General features: G+C 44.3%; 1 protein-coding gene across 4 annotated transcripts in view; it reads right to left on the bottom strand.

The window, feature by feature from the left end:
* ephb2b (eph receptor B2b) overlaps positions 1–26265 on the bottom strand; it is a 113537-nt gene extending 87272 nt beyond the window's left edge. For 3 of the 4 annotated variants that reach the window (XM_031871759.1, XM_031871758.1, XM_031871760.1), the window contains exon 1: positions 26115–26265. In XM_031871759.1, the coding sequence (XP_031727619.1) occupies positions 26115–26166 (52 nt within the window). In that variant the 5' untranslated portion in view covers positions 26167–26265. The remainder of the gene's footprint in view (positions 1–26114) is intronic. The other variant, XM_031871757.1, reaches the window with a different exon arrangement.
* Between the last annotated feature and the right edge of the window lie 227 nt (positions 26266–26492).

The following is a 26492-nucleotide window of genomic DNA, read 5'->3' as shown; positions in this document are numbered from 1 at the left end:
CCGACTCTGACAAGTCCTCTCTCTCTCTCTCTCTCTCTCTCTCTCTCTCTCTCTCTCTCTCCCTCCCCGGTGACCTGATAGAGTGTCAGGGCCTTCTCTGAACAACCAGCCCCATCCGCCACATTCAGGCGAGGGCTAAAAGGTTAATTGAAGCTCTGCGCTGCGCCTTCCCTCTGTGTAATTCACTGTGGTTAATGCATGGAGGTTACTGTCAGACTCGTTCACTAATTGTCCAAAAGCAGTAAGTAATTAACCACATCCGTACAAATGTGTCTGGAACTGTACAGAACACGGGGGGCTGTGTCCGGACAACTATGTCCCACTTAGTCATGATGCAGCCATCTCAGAACATCAGCTCTCTCGTTACACTGTCAGCCCGACTCAAAGCACTCCGTGTGCTGACAAGCTTTTTCTGTAAAAGCCCACTCTGCCTCTGCGTGTTGAATTCTTCCACGCTTTTTTTACTTAGAATTTTTGAGGACAAGCGCTCTCCTCCACCATCAGGAAAGCAGGATTGCTCATTGGGGAGAAGACTTCAGAGAATGAACGCCTTGTCGCTCAAAGCCCCCCCCATCATCTCCACCTGAAACTGCACACACAAAACTTAACATCAAGAGACAAGCCAAAGGGATTACAGTGTACTCTCTTATAATGACTAACAATCCGATATCCAGGCTAAACTTATCAAGTGTTCTTTCTACCCCCCCGTCAGCCACAGCCCGCCTGGCTCTGTTCCCTGTCAGACAGCTCCTGTATGCAAAGCCAGCCTCTCTCTGAAGCGAGAGTGCCCTGTAGGTAGCTAAAGCGCTGCTTGTGTTATCTTTGTTTTGCAACAGCGGCAGATTTTGAAAAGACATTTTATGTTGGGGGGGGGGGGGGGTTGCTTTCCTTGAATTAGCTGCAAATAAATACCAGAAATTACAAATATAATGTCAGAGTCTATAAGACTGTCGAGGGGCTTAAAATTGAATGGAGCCTCCGTTGTATTGTTTTAGTCGACGATATGGACGGCCTGATTCCCCCCCGACGACGTGCGGTCCGGCTTATCTCTGGGTGTGCGTGTGCATTAATGTGCCCGTGTCTTCTCTGTGTTGGGGTGTGAGCCTGCATACGTTGAGCACGTTCTGCCGCTGACCTCGTGTCCCTGTGCGTATGTGACGTGTGTGTGTGTGTGTGTGCTCAGCGCTCGGGGGTGCCCGGCCTCTTCCCCCGCTCCTTCTTGATAATAGTTGTATGTACATTTTAAGCTTGGATTACTCGGCTGACTCAGAGGAGGGTGCATGCAGACAGCCGTTTCAATACCCAGAAGCCCGAGCGGGAAAAATCATTACCGTGCACCTTCCTCCCATTTTAGCGCCGCTAACTCGAGGCGTCTGCAAAGGCACAAAACCATCCAGAGTGAACCGAGACCCATCCGGGGAATGTAACGGATTCATTCTTCCCTCTTCTCTGCACAGAAGGAGACGGGAAGTAGCAATCCAATTGAAAGTTGCCTCCTTTGAATGAAGGACAATGCTGGCACCATCCAAAATTTTTTTTGATGAGTACACAAACTGACAATGATTGCATTCACATCAATTAAAAATCACTTCCACCCTTAAGGTTTAATAAGATTTCCAATGTCATGTTTAAACAACAGTCTCCATATTTTCTGAGGGCATCGTTCGGAACTAATTACAGCAAAGTCAAACTCGCCTGCCGTTAATTGTTATTTATGAGGCTGAATTCATTTTGTGAAAGTTGAGGGCTTCTTTGAAATGTGCGCTGACCTTGGCGATAGGACGCTACACAGTAGCCTAATGCATTCACACCTTTGGCAGATTTTATGCAAACTAAACTGAATATTTGAGCAGGTTTTTTCGCTCGGCAAGGTTACATAGTTGGAGGGTTTCTTTTTTTTTTTGCTCTTTGATTCTGTTTGCTTTGTAGACGCTCCTATCTCATGACTTCCCACTCTGCTACTGTACAGATAAAAAGTATCACAAACCATTCAAAACCTTTAAAAATATGAAGAAATGAGATGTTTTCCCATGTTGTCGGTTGTCGCCGACATCCAGCCTGATGAATGGAAATGCGACTGCGGTCATCTCCTGGGGGAGCGCAGAGGGATTGTGGGTTGTAATTAATTTACTGCTAGATTACACTGGATAATGCCCGTATCATTGCAAAATTAGGCTGACAGTGGTCCCAGTGTAGACCGCGTGGGGCGCGTGTCAATACACGCAGGCAGACGTGCATTAGTGTGTCTGTGGAGGCCGCCTGGCCCTCGAGACGTCCGTGAGTGAGAGCTGGTGTTTGATTATACACCAGCAGATGTCCACGCGGGCACACCGCCTGCATAACTCAGAGAAACCAAACAGCTGGAGCATAATGATGGAGGCTCAGTGTGTGCCTTGAGGTCATGTGAGTCTTAGCTTTATAATAAGGATCATCAAAATAAAGCTCATTAAGGGGACACAGGATTACAGTACCTTACCTAAATATTCTATTGTTTTGTGTCACTCGTTCACTTCTTGTAAACCTGGAACGTTGCCGTCCTTTTAAGGAGACTGGAGCTCAGGAAAACGCTCTGAAGACTGATGTTGCCTTATAGAAGAATGATTCCAGTCACTTCCACCCAGTGAGGCGGACAGCTTATGAATCAAACACTGGAATCAGATCTACTCGGCATACCCAGGTACGGCTCTCTGTATCAGGACTGGAAAGGTCGGATCGCTGCGTCCCTACTGAGTACACCACCTCAGAAAGTCCTACATGAATATAAAACAGCAATAAATCGTTCACCTGTATCTTTCATAGATTCTGCTTCTAACTGCTGAAAGTTGCTGAGTGGGAAAGAAGTGACCAGAGTCTCTATTATTACGGCAACTGTTCCTCCTTCTTTATTCTAGGTTCAACGAAGCAGAAACGTGAAGGATTCATCCATCACCAACGTTTGCACATCACAGCCCGTCGCCGCTGCTCCGACCCGGACAAAATGTTTTCAAGAGGAGCCTTTTCGGAAACCCTAAAAGCATCGCGGCCCTCTGTCCTTCCTCTCACTCTTTTCCTGTCTTTTCATTTGCACTCACACAAAGGCAGTCAAAATGCAAAATGCAAAAAAAATGCTTGACCATTGAACAGACGCTCTCCGCTCTGCATAAACTTCTCGGTTGCCCCTTTTGTCCGATTAATACCTTCATGTCTTTCACCCCCCCCAGCACCAACCCCACATCGCCATCCCAGACAGGCCTTAGTCCTCATTATACGCAGCTTCCACTCTAGTTCCCAAGATTAGGCAAATGAGGTCTATAGACCCCACTCCCTTTTCAAAATCAATCCTGACATTCACCAAAAAGTAAGAAGCACTTAATAAGTACTATTTTACTTCCTCGTATAATCTCACATTGTAGTCTGATTTGATGTGAGCCACAATCACGGCAAGTGCCTCCTAAAATATCCTCCTTTTTTTTTTGTCTTCCTTTCTTAAATCCTCGGTGATAGATCGAGAATGAGCATTCCCATCAGTGACAATAGGACATTCTGGAGCAGAGGGGGAAAAGCCCTGAACACAAAATCAAAATGAAGGCTCTCCAAACCGAACGCATCGCAAACATCATCGAGCATCAATGGAATCGCTTCCTGTCCTTTCAAAAGCAGCGTGCAGTAATTCAGTACTGCTCACTTATTCTCCGGTGCATTCCCGGCGGCTGGTGGAGGAGAAATGCAGCAGTTTGTGGGAAGATCACAGACCACCGTTGACCTAGAGCGGAAATTCCATGCTTAGAAGTATAGGCTGTAATAAAGTGCATGCATTCAAATGTCTGAAGCATAGACGTACAGCAAAAGACACGATGAGCCATAATAAAGTGGGCACTTGGATCCAGTTTTTGTTTCAATTCTTCAGGGACAGTATTCACCACCTGTGTGTTTACCATCATGGACACAAATGCAGTTTTCTTGTACTGCCGTCGTGTATTTTCTAATGAAAGATTTACTGTAAACAATACATTGTCAACAAATGCAGACCAGATGAGAGGGCTTTGAATGACAGCAGCAGTTAAAAGCAAAAAAAAAATCTATATGATATGATTGGCCACATTGCACAAATTGCAAGTTCATTTAGACTGGCTTCAGTTGCACACATTCCATTTCCAATTTTACTTCCTGAGCACATTAAATACATTTACTGGGAAAAGTCCAATCTTTCCTTATCAGATAATGAAATCTCATATTCGGGAGTCCCATATCCCAGCTTGGACTGCATCCCAGCAACCAGGACTTTCCATCAAACAGCTCCGCAGCACATGTTACAATAGCACACAGAATGGTACTGAGCCTCAGACGGATGTGGAGCTGATTACAGCTCTTTGGGTCCTCCAACAGCCTCGTGCTGCATTCACATGGAATCAGAAACACCATGCATGAAGATGTGTTCCTTTAAATCATATCCCGTCTGCCGTGTGCTTGATTCCATGTCGATGCAGCATTAACCGCCTTCCACCTTTTCATTCCCACCAGCCATGACATAGTCAGCTGAGAGAGGGTTAAAGGTCAGGACCCACACCAATGTAAGTCACTATAGGAGCGGGAACCTTCGGCAGTCATCAATTTAAAATCAATTCAATAAAATGCTGCCCTTGTATTTATGCAAGAGTGTTTATCTTTCATGGGACAAATGTTTCTGCTTGTGTCAGGCTTGTATCGTTCACGTTACCGCAGCAGTGAGTACAATTGTATTAAAGAACTCTGTACTCCCTTCACAAATCATTAGTGTGTTCGCATGCAATGGGAGTCCGAGCACAACGTCCTTGAAAGCGGTATATGTTATGAGCCAAGTCAAACTCAATGCATTGCCTTTGCTGAAGAAGTGCAGTGTCTGGGTATTGTATTTGTGGCACATCCTCCATCTTTTTCCATGTAGTTTAGCAGAGAAACTATATTATTGATCTGCAAGATTGAACTTTTGAGGATTGGGAGGAAAAGCCTCTGTTATGTAGGTTTCTATGGATGTAACAAACACATTGCTTCTGAATGGAGTGCTCAGTGAACGAGGGTTCAAAGCATTCAGTCTCACAGAATACACATGTGATCATGTGATCATGTGCTGCCTGTGACTTATAGATCCTAAAGACTGAATACTTTTCATCACTCGTTGACAGACATGAGCTGAAAATGTAAAAGTTAGCTAACCTGATGGTTTGTTACCTGGAAACCGTCTGAGAAACCGATTGGAGAAGGGCGGGCACTATCAAAAAATACTTGGCAGGTCCAGGTACTTGGATGAACCCTACATGTCAATCAAACTCTCGGGAGAAGAGTGAAAACATCTTTGCCGTGGAGAAAAGCCTTCAGTGCCGTTCTTTGCTCTTCTTCCAATGTAGGAAATACTCTCCAGCATCTATACGCTAACCAGACGCAACTAACTGGACAAAAATAAAAGAGTCCTGAGGATGATGAAACAACTCTCTCCAGCTCACGGCATTAACCTTGATGTACACATGAGAAGGAGCAGAGAGAAAATAGTTGTTAACCCAGACAGAGCTCACTGCTTGACACTTGCTCCCAATTTATTTTGCTCGTGTGAGCTAATGTGGAAGAAAAAGGGGGAGGCTAACTCACTGTCTAATGGCTTCATGAACAGTACTTTGGTGGAATTCAAGAGGCGTGCATGAAGGAGACGTGGAGCAGAGGATGTGTGTAAGCCGTCCAATAAATCCAGAGCTCTGGCTGCATTTGTTTGGTTTATATTTGTCTGGTTTCATCCCTGTAGAGTAAGACATGACGTATAGTTGGCAGGTAGAAACTCTTGCTTAAATCCGCTTAATGCGGGGAGATGTTGCAGCCCTTTCAAACTTGGGAGAGAAGTGTGAATCCTAAGCAGGCAGCCAGGATAATAACAATTCATCATACACAGCTATTGGTCCGCGCCGAGCTGGACGGCCGCCAAAACAGCACTTTCAAGAGAGAAAAGACACCTTTGCCTTTTAAAGGAGCCATGAATCCCATTGATTGGAGTTAAATGCTTTCATTCTGTGGATACCGGCTATTACACCGAGCGGCGTGTAAAAGGGGGGAGAGATCATTCGGTAACAGCGAGGTACTCAACTAATGTTCATGTTAGATGAAGTCAATATTAGGCTAAATGTGTAGAGCAGTACAGCAGATCAGAGGCTTCTGAAACCTTTGGAAACATGACTATGCATATTTCCAACACGCAGGAAGTGTCTTCACCTTTGCTCTCTCTGGTTATACCCCCATATAGGACACATCTGTATCCTTACCTTGCATAGTACACTTTGCAGAGAGAGAAAGGAGAATTCAACAAATGCTGGTTCATGTCAGCATGCGGCAACATCAGCACCAGCCGCCTCTGTGTGTCCCAGAAAGAACAGAGAAAGACACGGAGCATGTTGCGTCCACGGCTCTCTCACTGGAGGGAAACAGTATTTCTTGTCTATGGACCACTGAGGCCATTTTCAGCATCTGCTTATTGCAGCAGAGCTCCGACACAGCTTTGACCTGGAAGACGGCTTTTTTTGGGGAAACCGTGACACCAAAGGACCCGTGAAAGCTTTAATTGAAAGGGTATTACTGACAGAAAAAGAACTGCACAGACAATCATGAAGCTAATGGTGATACACGGTTTACCCACCAGGTCTGAGAGAAGATAATGAGTGCCACTACACAGCGTCAGACTTCTAATTAGAGTCACTTCAATCCGAAAGAGCAAGCACCGGATAACAGCAAATATGTCAAATGCACAGAACACAAAGAGACAAACTCGTCCTAATGCATTTCTTTGTTCTTTGTGACATTTAAATTCTCCAGTGTGTCGGTAGCCGAAGCCTTTCCTCACACTTCTGACCCGTGTTCTCCTCGTAACGCTCTGAATAATTATGCATTTCCTGGTTCTCCTGTGCATTTATCCAACAATCAGACTCGAGTCGGGGCAGGGGTCAAGCTGTCTGCTGATCTCTTGTTACTGCCTGTGTTTATTATTGCAATAACGACACAAAATGAAATCAAGGACCTTGAATGTATGGTGCAGGTTGAATGAGCAATTATTCTATAAAAGCCTGATTGCCTTCACTCGTTAACCGAACAACACGCCAATCCACATCAATGGGTCGACGAAAGCTAAAGAGGAGTGATGATAGCAACGGATATAATCGACACTAGTAATAATCTCTGCATAACAAGCATTGAAGATAGAATAAAGAAAATTACTTTAAGATATCTTTCCGTTTACGGTCATTTAATATACTTTTTGTCCCTGATATGTCTCTTCTTACTGAGGAGTAAGACATTAGCTGAGGCTGTTTTCTTAGTGAGATAGCTGAATTACTGTTTAGCTGAATGGCTTGTTGATTAGCCGTCTGGGACAACAATGGTCTGGAGTGAAGCCACTACAGATGATCCCTCCCCTCTCTGAACGGTATGGAAATCAGCACAGCGAAGCCTCTCCGCTCTCACTGAGAGATGTATTGAGCCCGTCGATGGATACCGCGGCTCACCGATCAAATCTCTGCAGTAATCTGTAGATTTTCTTTCAGAGAACCATAAACATGTCGGTCTAAGTGTGCATATCTGTTCCAAGGAGTGCACGATGTGGGGCAATGATTAGGCGGAGCTGGCCAAATCCCCCCGCCGATGTGAAAGCAGCTAATCACTGGAAAACAAGGGCAGAGTTCCTTAAGCCACCCTGAGCAGACATGTCACTTACTGTATTAAGAGGAGGGAACAAAGGGAAACGTTAGAACACGCTGAGGAGAACTTATAGGGCCATATTTCCCCCTATGGTTTCAGTGTTATTGCAGAGGGACATTACACTCCTTTAAATGCTTATCCACCCTTCTGTCTCTCCGCCGCTCTATCCTTTGATACAAAGAGCGGCGGAAAGTGGAGCAACTAAAACACAACTCTTACTCATGTGCAGTAAGAGGCCAGAGAGTCCTCAGGGGTTCAGAAATGAGTAAGCTATCCTTACATCACTTGTTCCCCCTCTGGCCAGTGGGCTCAACAGGGACCACACGCTGTCCCAGGGCAAGAGAGAGGCCACGCCGGGCCAGTCGGTCGAGCAACTCAACAAATCTTCCTTCCACTTTTATTTATTATAAAAGTTTATTATTTATTTATTTTATTATATATTTATTATTTATCTGTAAAAGATCTGTATTTTCTTTTTAAATGTACAGCTCATCTCTGTTGAGGTGTTGCACATGCACAGTACCACAGAACATGGCGACAGGTGAAGACAAAGTTTATGAGCTGAAGTGCACGCAAACGTTTCAATCATCCCGGAGGCAGGAGATCAGTCGGCCGTCGCTCGGGGATGTGGGCGAAACTCCAGTTCCATTTACTGGAGATTAAACGTGACACATTAAACGATGACATATAACTTTGCTCTTTGTCGTTATATGATAACAGCTGGTGAATAAATCTAGCAAGTAAAAACTGACTTTGAATAATCGATATCTGGCAAGTGAAAAAAAAAAAAACCCTGCAAACATCCACCCCCTTCACTTCCAGACTAATTGTAGAGAGGAGGAGATGATGTGTCCATGATGACCCTACATCTAAAATACCTCCAACATATGCACACACACACACACACACACACACACACACACACACACACACACACACACATCTTCCTCTGGTGTCAGTAAATGAACTCCAGCCTACGGCAGCTGAGCCCATCTCCTGAGGCTGGCTGCCGTTAGGTAATAAAGGCAGCACACAAATAAGGACAGAAAATGATGTGCTGACTTCTGCATTTTTAATGAGTAGATTAGGTAGGATTTTGCCCCCCCCGGTTCTGGTAGCAAACATCATCATGTGCCTTTGTAATTTATTGCAAGCGTGGCCTTAATAATCAGCACATTAAATACTTGCTGCTGACAAGGAAAAAGGCAGTCGGTTGCAGTTAATTCAGGATTTTGCTCTCCGACAAAAATATGGGATTATTGTTTGCAGTGAGTCCCTCGGCAATCCCAGACCTGAGTGTAGTGTGCAGGCTGTTTGAGCTCAGAGGAACTAATGAGTCATGCTCTGCTGATGGATCTGCTCTCTGTGGATGTGACGCTGTGTGTTTTAACGGGGACGGGTGGGGGTTTAGGGATTAACCCCTCACTGTCACACAGTCCCCCGACCAAGATGGAGGAGAACAGTGAGCGTGTCACGGCAGGTTAATTCACTCAGGGAGCGAGCATGTTTACCGGCCCCGTTATCTACACGCCGGAGCATATGCTGCTCGCACGAGCGAGAGATCCTCGTTGTGCAGATGGTCGTCGGTGAGAATCACATCCGACTCCCACTCAGCCGTGTAAACTCCTGTTGGCGTTGGCTGAGGTGCTGTAAAGCCGTAAGTAGGGGGACAGACATGAGCAACGGCTGGTTCTTACATTGACTGACTTCAGAGATCATCGGGAGGAAAAAAAAAAGGCTCACAATGTCAAAATGAGACAATTTCTCCAATAATATTAATCTATTATCATGTTTATTTGAAAGTTTTCACCTCACTGAATTATTGACCACCTTTAAAAAGCAACATCTTGCCCACGGCGGGATGATTAATCAACCTCGATTGTGATCGGCCTGTAGTTTGGTGAAGTGATGTAAAATACAGAATAGTGTGGAGGGACAAACACTGGAACAGGAGCTTCCACTCAATCAGTCGATCTGAGCTGGAGATGGACAGCAGCCACATGGTGGTGGGGGGGGGGGGCTGTTTTCTATTTGGTGATCACAACATGGACGCCTTGCTGTATGCCGAATACATGAATGGCCCAAAAAAGAAAAGTCCCTTTCCGTTTTTCTGCAGCTCCTCCTGCATGACAGCAGCTCAGCTGGACAGCAGGAGGGCGTATCAAAGAAAACGCAGAATAATCTTGGCTGCAGTGAGATAAATATATATCCTCTCAACTGCTCACAGTATTTGAGATAATTATTGAAACTGAAGCACAAAAAAAAAGCCGATAATTCAAACGGGGATCATCTGCTGCTGCGTCGCTCTTGCCGTTTGAGATGGTATGAATGTATGAATGAACTCTTGCCGTAGTGGATGAATAGACAGCGAGAGGATATTTGGCTGAATCAAACCGTCGCCATTTGAAGTGTGCCAAAGGCCTGGCTCCACTTTGAAACTGATTGTAGAGCGAAGCGACGAAGGGAAAGGGCCCGTTATCTCTGACTGAGAGCTGGAGTCCTCTGTGGCACCGTCGGAGAGCCGGACACTGAGGATAAAAAAACGTCGCTGAGCCAGAGTTTTAATTACAAATGGATGATTAGGGTTCAATGCAAAACTTAATGAATGCCATATTTAAGTGGTTAATCATCATTTGATTTTCCCACCTACTGTGCGTGGTGTCTGGAACAAAATTCTCCTGACATTTCAGACAAGTGCCGCAAGGGCAATTACAACTATGAATTTGAGCATAAATTGTTTTCTTGGCATATACGTCGACATGCTCCTGATTGTGTTTTTAGCATACAGCTGGTCCGTCTTGTGTTGGATGGATGGATCGATTATTAATTTGTACTGCATTATGCTGTATTGTCGTAGTGCTGAGGCTCAGCACATCAGGCACCTCCACTCGTTATATACTTGTACGTCTAGCCGTGATTTGATGATTTGCAGGCTAGCCGTTTCCCCGACGGACCTCCGTGACGGCGCCAGCCACGGTTGCTGGGAAATATGTGATCCAGCTGCAAAGCTTGGATATAATGAATGCCTGTTCGCTAAACCCAACCACACTTTTCTTCTGACACAACCTTGCACCTTCTCCAGAGGGCATCCCAGAGGAGCAATTCACTGTGTCAATGATAAAGAACCCCCCCCTTCCCCCTACCCTCTTTCTGCAGCTCCCCCAGCCTCTGCCTCTGACTGGTCCTGAGCGTAGGACTGTGAGGGTAGCAGTCACGTTGCCAGATAAAGCGCTTAGCTAAAATGCACAAGGGGTACTTCCTCTCCTGTTTCCGTTGGGATGCATTTGAACGCGACTCCCAGCTGGTTTGGTAGGTGCTGCTCAGAAGCCGTCGGTACAAGTTCCCGGTAAACAGCTTGTGCTGAAATGTTTTAAGTGTGTGCACAGTGCATAAAACCTTCCCACCGAGCATGTTTTTGGTTGCGCCTGGGAGTTGAGATCTGGGATCTGGGCTGTGGCCGCAGTGGGAGGAAGAGGAAGAGCTAAGGGAGGAAGGTCGGGACTAAGCTGGGACTGGAGCCAGGCAGAGAGGAATGGGGCTTGGACTCTTTCGGGAGGGATGTGGTTGAGACAGTGCTGACTGAGGCCAACTGAGGCTTGGAAAACAGCAAGAAACAAAAAAAATCTTAAGTTATTTATCCATGTACTTAGCAGTTTTTCGTGAAAACACATGAAGACATGTCTGAATGTGACAGAGATAGTTGCCCTCTCAATGTAGTTTCCGATGCAGTTTCACCCCTTTTGGACGCAACAAGAAAAGCCATCGGTCTGTTTCTTTTGCCAAGATAATACCACCAGCTTTCAGAATCTCTAAACAAGGCTTCACTGGAAGCTAATTACATTATGTCATGGCTGATGTTTTTTCAGAGGAACATTTCAGTTTCAAGATAAAATGGGGAGTTAAATTGGACATTTTTTGCCTGGAAAAAAAGTTGATTCAATAGAGATGAAAAGCAACAAAGACGTGGGTTTTCGAGGAGGAAAACAAAACAAAAAGGGACCGTTACCGAGAGCTCCAATACTCCACATCTGCTGTAAAATACTCGAGCACAATATTAGTCATCAAGCAAAGTCCTCTGTTTTTGAATAAGAGCTGTTTTATCAGATCCAATTGAGTGATGAAGCGCTACAGACATCACATTAGACCTGCTGGTTCTCACCTCCTCCTCACTCCCTGTGAAACGGACTTAACTCTTCCTCCGTCTGACACACGCTGAAGTGAGAAAAAAAAAGAAAAAAAACACAACACCATTCACCGCACACATCTGGTACTGCCTGCCTGACGCCTCCAAAAAAAAAAAACACACACCCAGCACATATGTTTCTTTATGGCCACAGGCACAATCATGTCTCTCCTGACAATAGGCCTCTCCTAGCAAAAGGCCCTTAAATCATGTGGCGCCGGTGAAGTCCTAATCCCAGAGACAGAGCGACAGGTAATGTGTTTCTACGAAGCGGTGCGTTTCCATTCAGGCTCTCTGGGCTGTTAATGGTTCATGTTAGCATGGGGACGACAGGTGGCGGGCGGTCGGAGGAAGAGAGGCGAGTGAAGCTGTTTTCACGGGACGGGGCCTGGAACACGACAAAGGAGGTGAAGATGGCGTTTTTGAAATTGGGCCGGTGAGGCTGTATCAGAGTTAGCTGTTGAGAAGTGCCCTCCAGCTACGAGTGAGAGTTCTGCACACTTCTTCTGTCGGACGGAGGATTAGGTGCTGCTGTGACTTGGTGGGCCGACCGTTTTACAACCGTTGAAACACAGAAAAACCTCGAGAGCCACTGTTTCCTCAGTTAGTGCTGAAGTAATCACTTTCTGAAATGTATGATCGGATTCCTTTCATGCTTAAATGACCATTTGTCAAAGAATAATGAAACGCTTCCTCTGAAGTGGTGGGGCAGTAAATGCATCAGTGGACATGGTGTCCTGCAGAGGGCTGTACATGTTTGATCCCGTACAGTAAGCTGTCCATCAGTACCCAGCTGTCCTGGCTGCTTCCTCACTGTTACTCTGGGTGTCACTGTAAGCCGGACGTCATTATATCCGTCTGTGTGGTGGTTGGAGTGCAGTGAAACATTAAAAACAGCACACTTACTGGGGATGGAGAGGCTCTTCAGACCTTTTTGAAAATTGTTCACTGGGGTTTGTCAGGTTGCACCCGTCTTGTCCAGAAATTCTGACGCCATCTAATTCCATCACTTCAGTAAACACCGTTTGTGCCTTCGTGTGGCGCGGTCCGTCACTGACATTTTCCACATCACAAATGTGCAACTAGATGCTTCCTCACGATGAATGTGAAATGTTTTGTTTAACTGACAACTTCCAGTTCTGGTCTTTACGAGACAAAGCAGAGCTAACCGTGCTGGTGTTCTTCTGAGCATTCAGAAATGATGTTAACAGTTTTAACCGTAATTACAGCAAGACAGTCAAAGCGTGGGTCGATAACATAGATTTAAGAAATTATCCAAAAAGAACCCAGCACTAGTCTGCTACACTGACAGCCCGTCCCTTCAGGCCTTCCCCCAGCAAAATTATATATTACAAACATAAACATATCATAAAGATAAACAACAAACAGCTATTGTTTGTGGCTTGTGGGAGACTCAGAGTCGTTGGTAGGTAGACAGACAGGTGGGCCGTCCAATCATTTCATTCAGCCAGACTGAACTGTTTGTAGCAGCCTTGCAACAGGCCCACATACCAGATTTTTACTTTTCTTTTTGTCAGAGCGTATGATTTATTGATTTCTGTGGATGTAAAGAGAATTTTAACAAATGGGACAAAGGGAAATCTAAAATACAAACCCGTCCTTTAAGAAGCTGCCAGTTGCCATAATCTTTACTCAACAAAGTGATACTTAAGGCGGCTCAAAACACCTGCCTCAGGCTGCAACATGTACCAGAAGGAGAAGGAACATACATTTCTTTCCTTTTGTGACAGCATGCCTGTCTTTCAGTATGTGCGATAAGACGTAAAGGAGTAAAAGTAGAAAGGAGGACAAAATGTTAGCTTAATGGCCATCTTTGCCCTGCCCTCGTGTTCACACCTCTCCACTAATCCAGCTTCAGGCCTCTGGTTTCCATGTTAATGCCGTAAACCAACGGCCCGACCCTGCAGGTGTTGGGTGTGAAACAGTGTTCATACATCTGTGTGTGTGTGTGTGTGTGTGTGTGTGTGTGCGTGTTAGAGGGACACACAGACAGGACCGGAGAGACAGAAAATGAGCATGCTAGTATCTGTGAAACACAGATTAATACGTGTTCATGTCTGTAAGAAGGAACACCACTAAACACTATTATGGGTCTCAATTTCCATTCCGGAAAGAAAATAGGACACATTACTGTCGGCACTGAGATCAAAGGATTCTTTTTGCGCCATGTGCTGTTTTTGCTGGTTCTCCTGGTGGGAAGTAAAGTTAAGTCACATATTTAAAATGACCCAAAGCCTTTTCATTTTGCTCAGTGAGGCAAAATGAAGCAAAGTCAAAACAACAATTGCATCTTTCTTTGTGTTAAAGCTCTTGAAGTCAACGTGCCCACGGGAAACGATCTCCCATCATGCATTCCTCTTAGCTGGCGACGTGAATAGGTTGAGCCACAGAGCAGGGACATGTGTGCTGCCTAGCATGTGCAGGTCATGAGGCAAAATCTGTGTACAGCATGTGTGTGTGTGTGTGTGTGTGTGTCTTTGGCATTGTGAGAGGCTGTGTCAGCATGGCGCGAGACCTGAGGTCCAGCTCTACCTATCGCATCTCTCAACACCCAGAGAGCAGCGAGACCCCCCGGATGCACCCCCCCCCCCTGCCAGGGCATCACACAGATGAGGACAGACAGCTAATCCTGAACATGCTCTTTCAATCACTCCAACTGGCAGGCATCCTGACAGCAGCGCCCCCCCCCACCGACAACTCGCACTGGGCGCTGCATACGTGTAGTGCTCCTGCCTGACCGCCACAGAGCCTCAAACCATTTCTAAAGGGAAGCAGATTGAAGAGGTGGAATCAGGCAGCATGTGAGGGACTGTGGACCAGTTTTTAAGGGTTCCTTCCCTGCTGAGGCCACCCATGCCATACATGTATATTTGTTCCCTTATGCTACTGTAAGGCACAAAATGGCATATGTTTGCAATATCCTTTGATTTACGAATGTTGTGTTAAACGGCTGAAAGGTTTTACACAGCAATTACGCTGTGTAAACTGACAACAGAGCGGCAAAACAGAAATATGTTTCCATAAAGATCAAAAGAAAAATGTCAGCAGTTGCAAAACGTTGAAGCTTAGCCAATTAATGGAGTATTCAAGCAACAAATGAGATGAATGATTCATTATTTTTGATTGATCGTTTATGGCATTTTACAAGCAAAAATGTTAAAACATTACCTGGTTCCAAATATTCTAATGTGATGATTTGCTGCTTTTGTCTGTCTTACGTAACAAAAAGCTGAATATATTTCTGTTTTGGACTGTTCAAAATTAAAATTGTGTAACCCTTTTTTTTTGACATGTTATCAACACAACAATAAATTAACTGAGAAAATAATGGCAGATTAATCAGTAATGAAAATAAGTCCATTTAAACGAACAGCTGGATTAGTTTCTGATAGTTTTCTTTTTACAGTTCTTAAACGAGCCGTCTTTCCAAATTAGTGAGGATTTGATGTGAGCTGGAAGGAAAACGTCCACGTATACCAAAGCCACGGCTGTTGGCCCGCTTTTATCTGAGCGTGCTGCTCCAATGCTTCTTATTTCTTAATAAAGCAGGACGAAACACAGACCAAACAGAGTAGCGCATCAATTTATCTGACTCTCTTAGTCGCTCTGTCTTTCCTCACCATAACAACGGGTCAGAGACGTGATGGATTGCTCACGTGTAGCAGTGCTTTCAATGCAAGACAATCTGTGGTGCCTTTATTGACGTCCATGCCTGCTTGTGTTATCCGCAGATGAAATACCTATTTGGACCATATGAATAATAACATTCAACATGTTTAAACCTATCGTATGACATTGGTTTGGTTTAATGGTCTCAGCTGGATCTCTGTATTGATTTCACAGGCCCAGCAGGCCTCCTGAGATCCTCTATGGATTTCCCAGCTGCCCTCCCGATTGATCCATTGTTATTCCTCCCCGCCAGAGGAGGGCATGGAAAACACTCATCATTTCCCCGTCTCCTTATATAGGCTATCTGGCTCCTGTTTTGTAAGCCACGCTACCTCGCGGCCCCGTATTGTGATTCCAGACATGGTTTTATTGACCCTGGAGGACGTGTATCGGTCTTTCTCTGGCAGCTCTAGAGTCGAGTGTTTCCTGCTGGAAATCTCTGAACAGGTTCGGAATTAGAATAAAATAACGATGAATTATTGGAACAAGAGGGGGACAATGTGTCGTGGCATTAACAGGAGCTTGTACAAGTGCGAGTGCGGCAGATGCTGCTGATTGCTGCCCCCCCGTTTATCACCGGCTTTGCTGAATGTGAAGCGGCTGCAATGAAGTGTCAATTGATGGGGCTCCGTAAACACCATCATGAGGGTATAATCTTTGCTGAGTCGAGGTTATTGATTTTGGACCTCGAAGCCGAGGTGCACTGGTTACAGCGGTAGGGGGACAAAATACAAACGCTGTCTTTCATGCATCCAGATGATCCCTCTGTTTGAAATAAAATAAACCCTCACAGTATAAGCACTGTAGCGTTCACTGTGCGCCTCCTCCTGATGATCTGAGATATATTGATCGCTGACGGCCTCTGGGGGCAGAGACGTATCCCCTCTAGTAATTTACTTTAAATGATTTGTCAAAACATGAACACAAAGAGCCATTTCATTGTCTGTCTCATCTCACAGTCAATGTTTAGTTTTAACAGGATTTTGGTTCGATGTGGTTAACACAAGTTTAACAGATTTCAACCTTTTTTACATCATATGAAATACATCAGTAAATACCACCTCTCTGGACTTTTGAAGTGTTTAGCAAATAAATAGGTCTCACTGGTTTGTTGTGAGGGAACCAGTGTGATGCTAACTTCCAGGGCTTGGCCTACAAAACAGTTCTTATGTTGCCTTTAACCTGGAAGTGTACTGTATGTATACATACTTCTGTATGTATACAGCTTGCCTTGTAATTTACAGTCTTAAAAACCATGATCTTGCATGGTTTTTAAGTTCATTTTTATGTTCCATACTTTTCTAATTATCTTCTAGATTGTTCTGCTTCGCTGTACTTGTTTCTGTGCTGATGCTGCTTCAACACATAAACATCCCTTCTGGGGATCATTAAAGGCTCATCTTATCTTCCTATCTTATCTTTTAGTCCTTCAAATGTCATAATGTCTTCAGGCAATAATAAATAAATATGCCTTTAAAAATACGGTTTCAGTCATGAATTGATCTAGAATTTGAATTTGCGGATGCTTAATTCAACATTTTATCTGTTATTTTATCTGTTGAGTCTGCTCACTTATCCACACCCACCACTTAAATGAATCATCAGTTTGTGGTATTGACTGCATCAATAAGTAGCTGCTTAGAACAGCCAACATGCCCCTTTCTCAGGTCAGGGTGTGATGTTTATGTCAGCAACATTTGAAGTCTATGACACACATGGATAGAAGAACACACCACTCATGCACCAACCAATGTTAAATCACTCATTTCATATATCCATATTTTTGGGTCTCCCATTGTCAGGTTTACAAGGTTGCTGCCTCTGATTGAATGCCATTTTTAAATGAATGTATGAAAACACAGGATGAGCTGCCGCTCGCTAAAATCAGACAAGTCACAGCCAAAGGCCAAATCAGCTAATTGCTTCATGTTAATTCCCTATTCTCCAAGCTAATGCAATTATGTGTGAATAGAAACCAACTTTCACACTTTAGGACACAAAAAGTAATTCTCTCCCTTCCCCCCCTCTGCTTTTTAAAAGTCATACCCTGTTTAATCTATTGAATGTATTCATAAAGCGTCTTACAGTGAACGGGAGATAGAAAGAGCTCTAGCGCCTTTGTTTCACCACCAAAACCAACATTTTATTTCACAGGATATAGAGGAGTGGGCGTTCGGGTCAAAAAATATCGAAGGAAGATGGGGCTTGATGTTGATGTAGCACAAAGCATATACAGCCAACATAAGGCTTATGGTAAACTCGTCGGTACAAAAGCATAAGAAGATAATCCGAATAGGGGAGCTTGATGTATGTTGTGGCTGCAGGACCTGCCTGTATCGCCAACACAAGACAACGGTCATCAGTCACAGCGGAGCAGAGGCTGCCTGGCCACCACACTAGTCAGACACAACATGTCTGCTTACTGGCATCACCTCGTCCGGGTGTGTTCTCTGTGTCCGAGTGAGGCCGATAGACGTGTTAGGCTCTGACAGCGGGACACTGCGTGTTGTCGGAGCTGCGATACAGCTGGCCAGCCACAGCCAGAGGGGGCAGAGAGGAAAAAGACGAGAGATGTGTTGGTGGCTCTTCGCAGCGAAAGATGATGATGATGATGCGCACAGCGCTCAGAACATAACTACCGGCAAAAAAAAAAAAAAAAACGGTCAGTGCTGGTGCAGACTGAGAAGCTAGTTTCCACTGACGAGGGAGGAGGGGGGGAGGGGGTCCTGCTGTTGATATGGGCCATGGTGGACAGACGGCGTGGGTCAGGGAGAGAGAATGGAGGGGGGGAGGGGGGGGAGACAGAGATGGACAAAAAACAAAAGGCAGATGTCACGTGGGTGTAGAGTCGCTGATAGATGTGATGTGCGGCGCGGCTCAGGTAGAAAAGGCTTCCCTTTGTGATGCAGATGACGACGCAATCAGCCCCGCTTTGTCTCGGCCGATGGGCTCCGCTCCCAGGGACATTGAGAGCCAGACACTAATCCGCTGGGTTTGTGCTCATAAAGCCAGTGTCACAGTACCTGGGGTGTGTGCGGACGGGGGTCTCTGAAACGAGGTCTGACCTCTCTCAGGCTGCACTCTCCCTCCTCCTCCTCCTCCTCCTCCTTCTGTCTCTCTTTTTTCTCCCCCTAGCTTAGTAGCATTGCTGGGTTGAATATCAAAAAGCGCCATGTTGTTAATGTGCGTGGCTCAATGTTCACATGAAGGATGTGAGAGGAACGGGGGGGGGCACATTAATCACTTCATCTCCGCCTTTCGAAAAAGAAAAGTCAGTTATTGTTTTTCACACTTGATGAACAACAATGTTACTGCCAGGATGAGAAGAGGAGATTTAAAGCAACATAAAGACATAAAACACATTGATTCCACACAACGGCTGGGGAAAGACATCTGTCAAATTAAGGAGCCGTGGACGAAAGAATCCAGACGGCAAATTAGGCCTCGATGTCGCGGGGCCATTGTGATTGTGAGCGCTAACACGTTTCCTGTTATGAATAATATCTGAAAATACATTTCACTGTCCCCTAATGATTTCTATTCCCAACGGCTGATAAATATGAGTTACAAAGAGACAGCACGTTGCCAATTAACATGTGCTAATTAAGATAGCAGGATATAAGAACACCCTTGATCTAGATTCCTGTGTGAAATATCAGAGAGGTCACACGGAGGTAGAGCAAGTTTCTTCCATAATATCAGCAAGAAAACACCAAATGCAAACTTTGTTCCACGGGGTGGATTGAAGCCGGCCCATTGGTCGCTAACTCCGAAAAGTTATCCGAAATTTATAACATCTGCCTGCAAACTTGAGTGGGTAAACACAGCAGATCCTTCAAAACAGTTTGGTGTGCTGACCAGTTTTAAAACTGTTAGGATGAGGAGTGCTATATTAAGCACTATAACACCATCATCATCATCATCATCATCATACTCTTTCACTTTTTTAACAACGCTGTTTTCCAAACGACACGCTGAAACAATTATAGCCCTCCAATCGAACGGCACACCTATCCTTAAAGCGCTGCAAGAAAAACAAATCTCAAGATCCCCAAATCACCCGATCACCCGATCCTCACTAAACAATACATTTCCACACAATGCACCTTTTCACCATTCACAGCACACAGTAACAAGTTGGCAGCGTGATTTGAAATTGAGTTCTTCAACATGCACGTGTGCTTCATTTGGATCACTTATTCTGAGCATTAATAATGTAGATTTGGTTTGTTTCCAAACAGTCTGGTCTAGTATTAAGAGAAACTCGTGGGTGGAAAACATAAGCGCCAGAAACAATTTAGACAATCAAGGAAAGTATTTTGAAGTCATTTTGTGTATTTTTCTGGGACTTGCAATTAACTTAGAAATGTAAATCCCACCTATTAAGCACTTTGAGAAGGATGTATCAAATGCTAAGGCTATCATTTAACCTAAGTTTGTTTGTTTTTTCACCAAGTCTAAGCGGGTTGGTTACAGCTTTTTATCTTTGTGTGGTTAAGATTTATGAGATTGTAGAAGAAGAGATCCTGTCAGACTTCTATCGCCAAGAAAAACATGTACTTGCAAAGATTTCCTCATGGCTGTGAACCCATAAAAATATCTGTGCTGATATGAATCACAGCTCTCAGGTTCTACTTTTCTTGGGGATAAACAAATAAATCAGCCACAGTGTGATTGATCTTCTTTCCAGGTCCTGTGCTTTTATCTATTACATATTTCCAATCGTTGCACAAATATCATTCGTAATGAACCAAGGAAGTCTAAAGAACCTCATATTCACTTTTAAAGGAACACTGTTTTCTGTTGACATCACGCGCCGGCAGGAAAGCCTCGTAGCACCTGTTGATTATGAAAATATTTTCATTTTGTGATAGCATCAAGTAGCAGCCATATCTGACCAGCTGGTCTCTGCAAACCAAACGGGGCTGATTACGGACCAGAGAGACGGAAGATTAAACACCTGTTCCTTCTTTCAGAAGCTATTAAAAACAAAAGCCACTCTAAACCTGCAGTATGTGAGAATTGCTGATACAGTACCACGAGCACACTGTACACACACGTACAGTACTATTAAGTGCTAAGCCACTAGGTACAGCTCACTTTCTGGCTTGGCTTCTGAGGTCGTCATTGAGGAGGTTCTACTGTGTTTTTAAAAGTCTAAGAGTACTTCCCAGGACTTCGGTGAACTGATCCTTCCACTCTGTGCTCTGTAGTGCACTCATGGAGGTGAGTGTAAGCAAACTTGACACAAATATGATACGCAAACCGAGCATGTGGATCTGGGGGAGTTGTGCTGCAGCAACAACCAGAACCCAAGTCCTGTTCCCAGTAGTGACTAGTCAGAATGTGCTTGGGGACACAGTAACAACACCAGCCCTCAACAGCCTGTTCAATCAACTTATGTGTGGGAAACAACTGAGTTGTTTTGTCGATCACACACTTTCAGTAGCAGACACAGTTTCTCATACGCCAATGATTACCTTTTTGGTCCACATGTCAGGCTATTATTTGCATTTTTTTCCCACCGGTTCCTGACGACACCGAGCACGATCCGACGCCAGTGACATAGGTCATATTTCCCTTTCTAATATCTATTTTCTATCGCTTTAAAAACATATCCTTCAAACAACTGTATTCGTTCAAGTTTTACAAGATAACATTCGAACACATCATGATAATGTAATCTTTGCTCAATACTCACTTTTACAAAACAGAGCCTGAACGCAACATAATGTGACTCAATGCAACCTATGTGCGGTAGGTGTTAGCTCCGTTAGCACCACCAGCTAACATTAGCTCTACTGTCCATTTCAACATGGATTTGTTGTTCGCAGTGTAGCATTATCAGGGGTGTCTAACCACAGGTGTGCACCACTGGTTTGCACGTGTGCAGTACGGATCGGGCAGTGAGCGACGTGTGTTATCGTGAATGAGCTGATAAGCGATATGATAACATGATAATATTTCTGATACTGGTGTCTGTTTCACAAGCTCAAATGCCACTACTTTAGCATCACCTCCAGAGGGCAAGCATGTGTGGATTGGAACAAATGAAGAGTTGGCTCAAGGCGGAGAACCACAGCAGTTCAAACAGCTGAAAGCATGGAAACAGTGTGGAACCCTCCATCGTGTCTTCAACTGAATCCTGAGTTAAATTGGTTGAACGAGCTGGAGCCAGGAGCAACATACGCAACTACTTTGCTTGCGGTGCCAGCTGGGACACAAAGCTACAACAATGAAATCCCACATGTGAAGGTTTTAATAAAAACATTCCTTTTTTTCCCTGCTTAATTTTTAGATAATGAACCTTGTATATTCAGAGGTGCAATTATCTCACCGAGTGCTAGGTCTAATACATGCAGTGGCCGTAATAAAGCAGTGCAGCTCAGTGCTGGTAACCTCATGCAATGGAAGACATTTCTTCAGCGAAGCGGTGACACTTCTGCCTTAATCTCACCCCAAAGGTAGCCATAGATGTCTCTGAAATGTGACCCCCCCCTTCAAGTGAAACAACTGGTACCAGCACTAATTGAAATTTTGCATGCAAAGTGACAATGCCTGGGCCCTGGGCAGCATGGATTAAGGCTTGAATAGAGACGGATTCTTTGTGAAAGCCTACTGTGGCGGTTGGCGTGCAGGCCGGCTCCCTGCATCTGCTCATTGGGTGGACTGAGAAAACACTGGATTGTACACGTCGCTCATTTTACCTTTTATCTCATCCTATTTCGGAGCCCACCTCCGTCCGTCTTTTGTTACTCCTCCACAAAACACAATGCTTCCATGTTACACTCACAAGTCTATTCCTCACTGAACAATTCCGGATTCAAAAACAGCTCCTGGATTTACATATGAAAGCATCTTCGAGACAAACTTGGCAGGGTTTTCAAAACATTAACAATCGTACTGTGCCTTGTTTTGTGAGGGGAAAAAAATGGCAGAGGAAGGGATATGCAAAATACAAATGTAATATATAATCTTCTGAATGACAACTAATTTAAAAAAAACAAAAGTCAAAATTCAAAACATCAACTTGGCCAGTGTTTGGCAGCTTTAAACTGAGCGGGCTCCGGTGAAGGAATGCAGGCGCGTATTGAAATGCAATCAAACCTGCTGGACATTTCTGAAAGGCTCCACGCTGTGATCTCATTCTACCCCACTTCAACATCCTCCGCTGTGGTTTCTGTCCCGTTATGCTTTTTCTTCAAAGAAAAAAAAAAGTGTCTCAAAGTCATCTATCATCCTGCTGACCCCCGACAACAACTTGCATACAAGTCTGGAGGAGGTTGTTATTGCATCATGGCAACACCAATCCTCCCAGAAAGCATTTGCTGTTTGCACTGTACAAACAGTAATACCACAGCAGAAGGGTGGGGGGGCCAAGTGATCCGTCTAGTAAATTTCATCTCCTCCCAACAATACAGGCTACTAGAATTTTATGGCGGGGGATGAATCCGAGAACATCCACTCAACAGAATTAGATGAGTGGCTTTGTTAGCGTGGCTGTCGACTGAGCACTGCTGACAATGAGTGGGTAAACTAACGACGGGATAAATCCACAGCGTGTTTTCATAGACATGTTTGACATAGCTATAGGCTAATTTCCCTGGCAGTACTACTGCCATAAATTTTTAGAAAAAGAGCCTTGTCTGTCCCTGTTTACTAAAGCAATAAGAAGTGGCATCGGTGGCAGATCACATTAACACTAATCAACGATTTACACTCGTTTCACATTCCGCTGGGTAAATTAAATGCCTTTTGAAAAATGGCTGCTGATGCAACGAACGGCATTCATAGTTGTCCGACATGGCGACATCACTAAAGAGAGCGGTCTGAATAGAGATGCCGACTTCACACGGTGTGCAGCGTCGACACTATTCGCAAAAACGGACACTCGGGACACAGATAGGATTTTCTTCAGTTTGGACCCCGGGTTTAATCCTCTAATCCTCTCCGGTACGGCCCCCGTCTGATTTATTGATTACTTGTATAACAAGTCGTATAGTCCTTTCATGCGTTTGTTCTATAGAAATCAGACACACTTCAAGAAACTTCATTAGTGCTCCACTCGATGTATAGTAAATGTATAGTTCATGTTTACCCAAAGTATATTAAGTGCGTTGGCGATCGACACATTTTGCCACACAATGGCGCAGTGTACTTTAGCAGGTAACGTTCGTCAGTCCAAAACAGAACTACAGCATGCAAAGATGTCACTCTCTATTAAACAAAAACAACAATGGAGAAAATGTAGCGTCCCGGCACTAAATGTGTCAAAACGATCCACTCGAGGCTTCTTTTCTGTTGCATTCTGGGACGTGTTTTTTTTTTCGGATTATAGCTCTAGTGACCTGTTTTTCAACCCTTTATTTCTCATACGTAAGCCATCCTCGCAACTTCATTGGACGGTCGGCTTGGGTGATTCACAGGCTAAAATGGAGGGGGGGGGGGGGGGGTGGCGACGGGACTAGCCAATGCAACCTGCGTACTGTACATCCAGCGTAACGCTAAATATCAGCAGCAGCTTCCTAATCGAGCTCGACGTGAACTTCAACACACGGAAATAAGTATTTGAATAACTGTGCCGATTGGTATTGGAGGCACTCGCTGTGTGCTCTCAGCCTACTCAAACGCTTCACAGCGGATTGTTACATGTGGACAAACAGTGATTGTGACCATGTCTGCGTTTTAGAGGGAACCAACAAACATGGGGAAGTGGAACACGGTGTAGCGTCAATCTGATGTTATTTTTGGCATTTTTCACGTCCTGTGGTTTTGGACAAAACAGCAAGAATAAAATACAAAAATAAATAGGCCGGACCGTTGTAATAGTAATCGTAAAAGCATGATATCAGTAAGTAAAAGAAAATAAATCATATTGATTATTATGAGCATGTACAACATGTGGAATATACAGGTTCTTATTATGAAACGTATTTTCTTTTTTATTGAAGACATTTTATGTAAATTTAGTATATACCCATTGATTAAATAATTATTCTATATAATATTAAAAAGCTTTTTTATGCTTGCGAAATGTTCTATAATACAACAGAAAAAATATACATTGAAACAATATATTTTATTATATTAAAAAAAATACAATTTATGGATGCTGTGAAATACATGTTGCCCGATGGTCCCTGTATTTGTATGGTGTGGTTTTAAAGCTAAGACTGGACTGTACATATGATTCCCTAAAATAACAAGTGTGTGCTGGATCAATGTCTGGTGATAAAAGCTTGAATAAAATGTAAAAGCTATGACACTAATTCCAAAGCTATGACTCACATTGCAAAAGCTGGCAATGTGAAATGTAATGTAAGCCTTCAGGATTGCTCGGTTAAGTCTTGGATGTAACCAAGAACAGCAGCAGTCAGTAGAAGTCTGCATAAATATGCATGACGTTTGTCAAAGCCGGTGCCAGTCCTGCATCGGGCCTGACAGGTCCGTCGACCTTCGCTGTGCACATTCAGGATGCTCAACAAATTAGTTTACAGTGAAGAAAGTAGTCCCCCCCCCCCACAGACACCCCCGTTCTCCTTTTTGTTGTTGTTTTAACCTGTGGTTGCATTTGAGTCGAGTGTCTACATAGTTTCTCAGCTCCACCTGTAATTATGAGGTTTACTTCAACTGACCAGAGGAAGAAGACATGTTTGTTTTCTGGCAGCATCATAAAAATAGCCTGAATAAATGTATGGCTGGGCTGTCACTTTCAATTCTTCACTGTGTATCCAATGTATCCTGTCCCTGTCACATGGAAAACTGAGTGCAGCCGCATAGAAATCACCTGCAAGTCATAATTCAAGCTGCAGACTGACACCCCCTAAATTAAAAGACACGCTAGCTTTCATAATCTCCAAATGTTTTTAAGGTTATGGCAAATGTCACAATAATAATCCCTGTGGGTACTAGAGGTCCTATGTATTTGAATACGTATGATAGGACCACTACATTTGAGCACCACAGACTGCTGTAAACACACACAGACATTATTTTCAACATTCAACCTGTTTCATTGTGCGTTGAGCCACGCTGCCTGTTCCTGCTTAGCCAAGCTTTGCTTACAAATGATGAGCGCGAGGACCAGTCAGGGCCTTTTGTAAGTCAAACTATAAAAGGCATAAAACGCACATTTAGTCTCGGACATACCGGGGTAAAGGTGTAAGGAGAGGTTTTGTCTTTCACGTTATCATCCCCAACTGAAACAAAAGCCGGTGGCACGCCTCCACGGGCACGTGCGACCTACCTATATTTAACGTTTTGCTAATTGTGCACCCCAATTAACGCTAATGACGTCCAACAGCATCCGCATACCTGCGGTTGATGCGGGAGCGTGTTTTTGTGCCCCACCATCATCCCTCGTCGGCTGACTCCCAGCACCACAAACGGAATTGTTATAGCACATTAATGCATATTAATGGAGAGGAAAAGTGGTTCATTTTCTGTTAGCCTTCTATAATAACATTATCAAACGTCCAATTCACGCGCTTTGTATTAAAGTCAAAGACGGAAAGATGCGGCGTTAACCGTCGGGATGAAGACATTAGCTTACCTTCAACAGCTATTACGGCCGGTATGGTCCATAATATCCATAGAATATCCATTATTGGTCACTTATATCGCGCAGACATTCAAATAAAATACGTCCCGAAAGCCATTGACAGCACAGGCAGAGAGGGGACAGGCGGTCCTTCACCTCCAATAGAGCGAGCCCAGATAGCAGAGAAAACCAACTCAAATCTCAACCAAGTTTGGGCGAAACCAAAAAAAACACAGACGGAGGGGAGCACCGAGCGACACTAAAAGCAGCTACGCATTTTAGCGTTAAATTCATCCAGTCAGTCTTCTACAGAATAGAAACAATAATAATAGCTGTATTATTAATGACGGAGCGTTTCATATATTTGAATTATCGATGCAGCCGCTCGAC

This window comes from Anarrhichthys ocellatus, unplaced genomic scaffold (assembly GCF_004355925.1).
Source record: "Anarrhichthys ocellatus isolate YVR2014 unplaced genomic scaffold, GSC_Weel_1.0 scaffold60, whole genome shotgun sequence".
Classification (NCBI taxonomy): domain Eukaryota; kingdom Metazoa; phylum Chordata; class Actinopteri; order Perciformes; family Anarhichadidae; genus Anarrhichthys; species Anarrhichthys ocellatus.
Note: the sequence above shows the minus strand (reverse complement) of the source record. Positions and strands in the feature narration are given on the sequence as shown.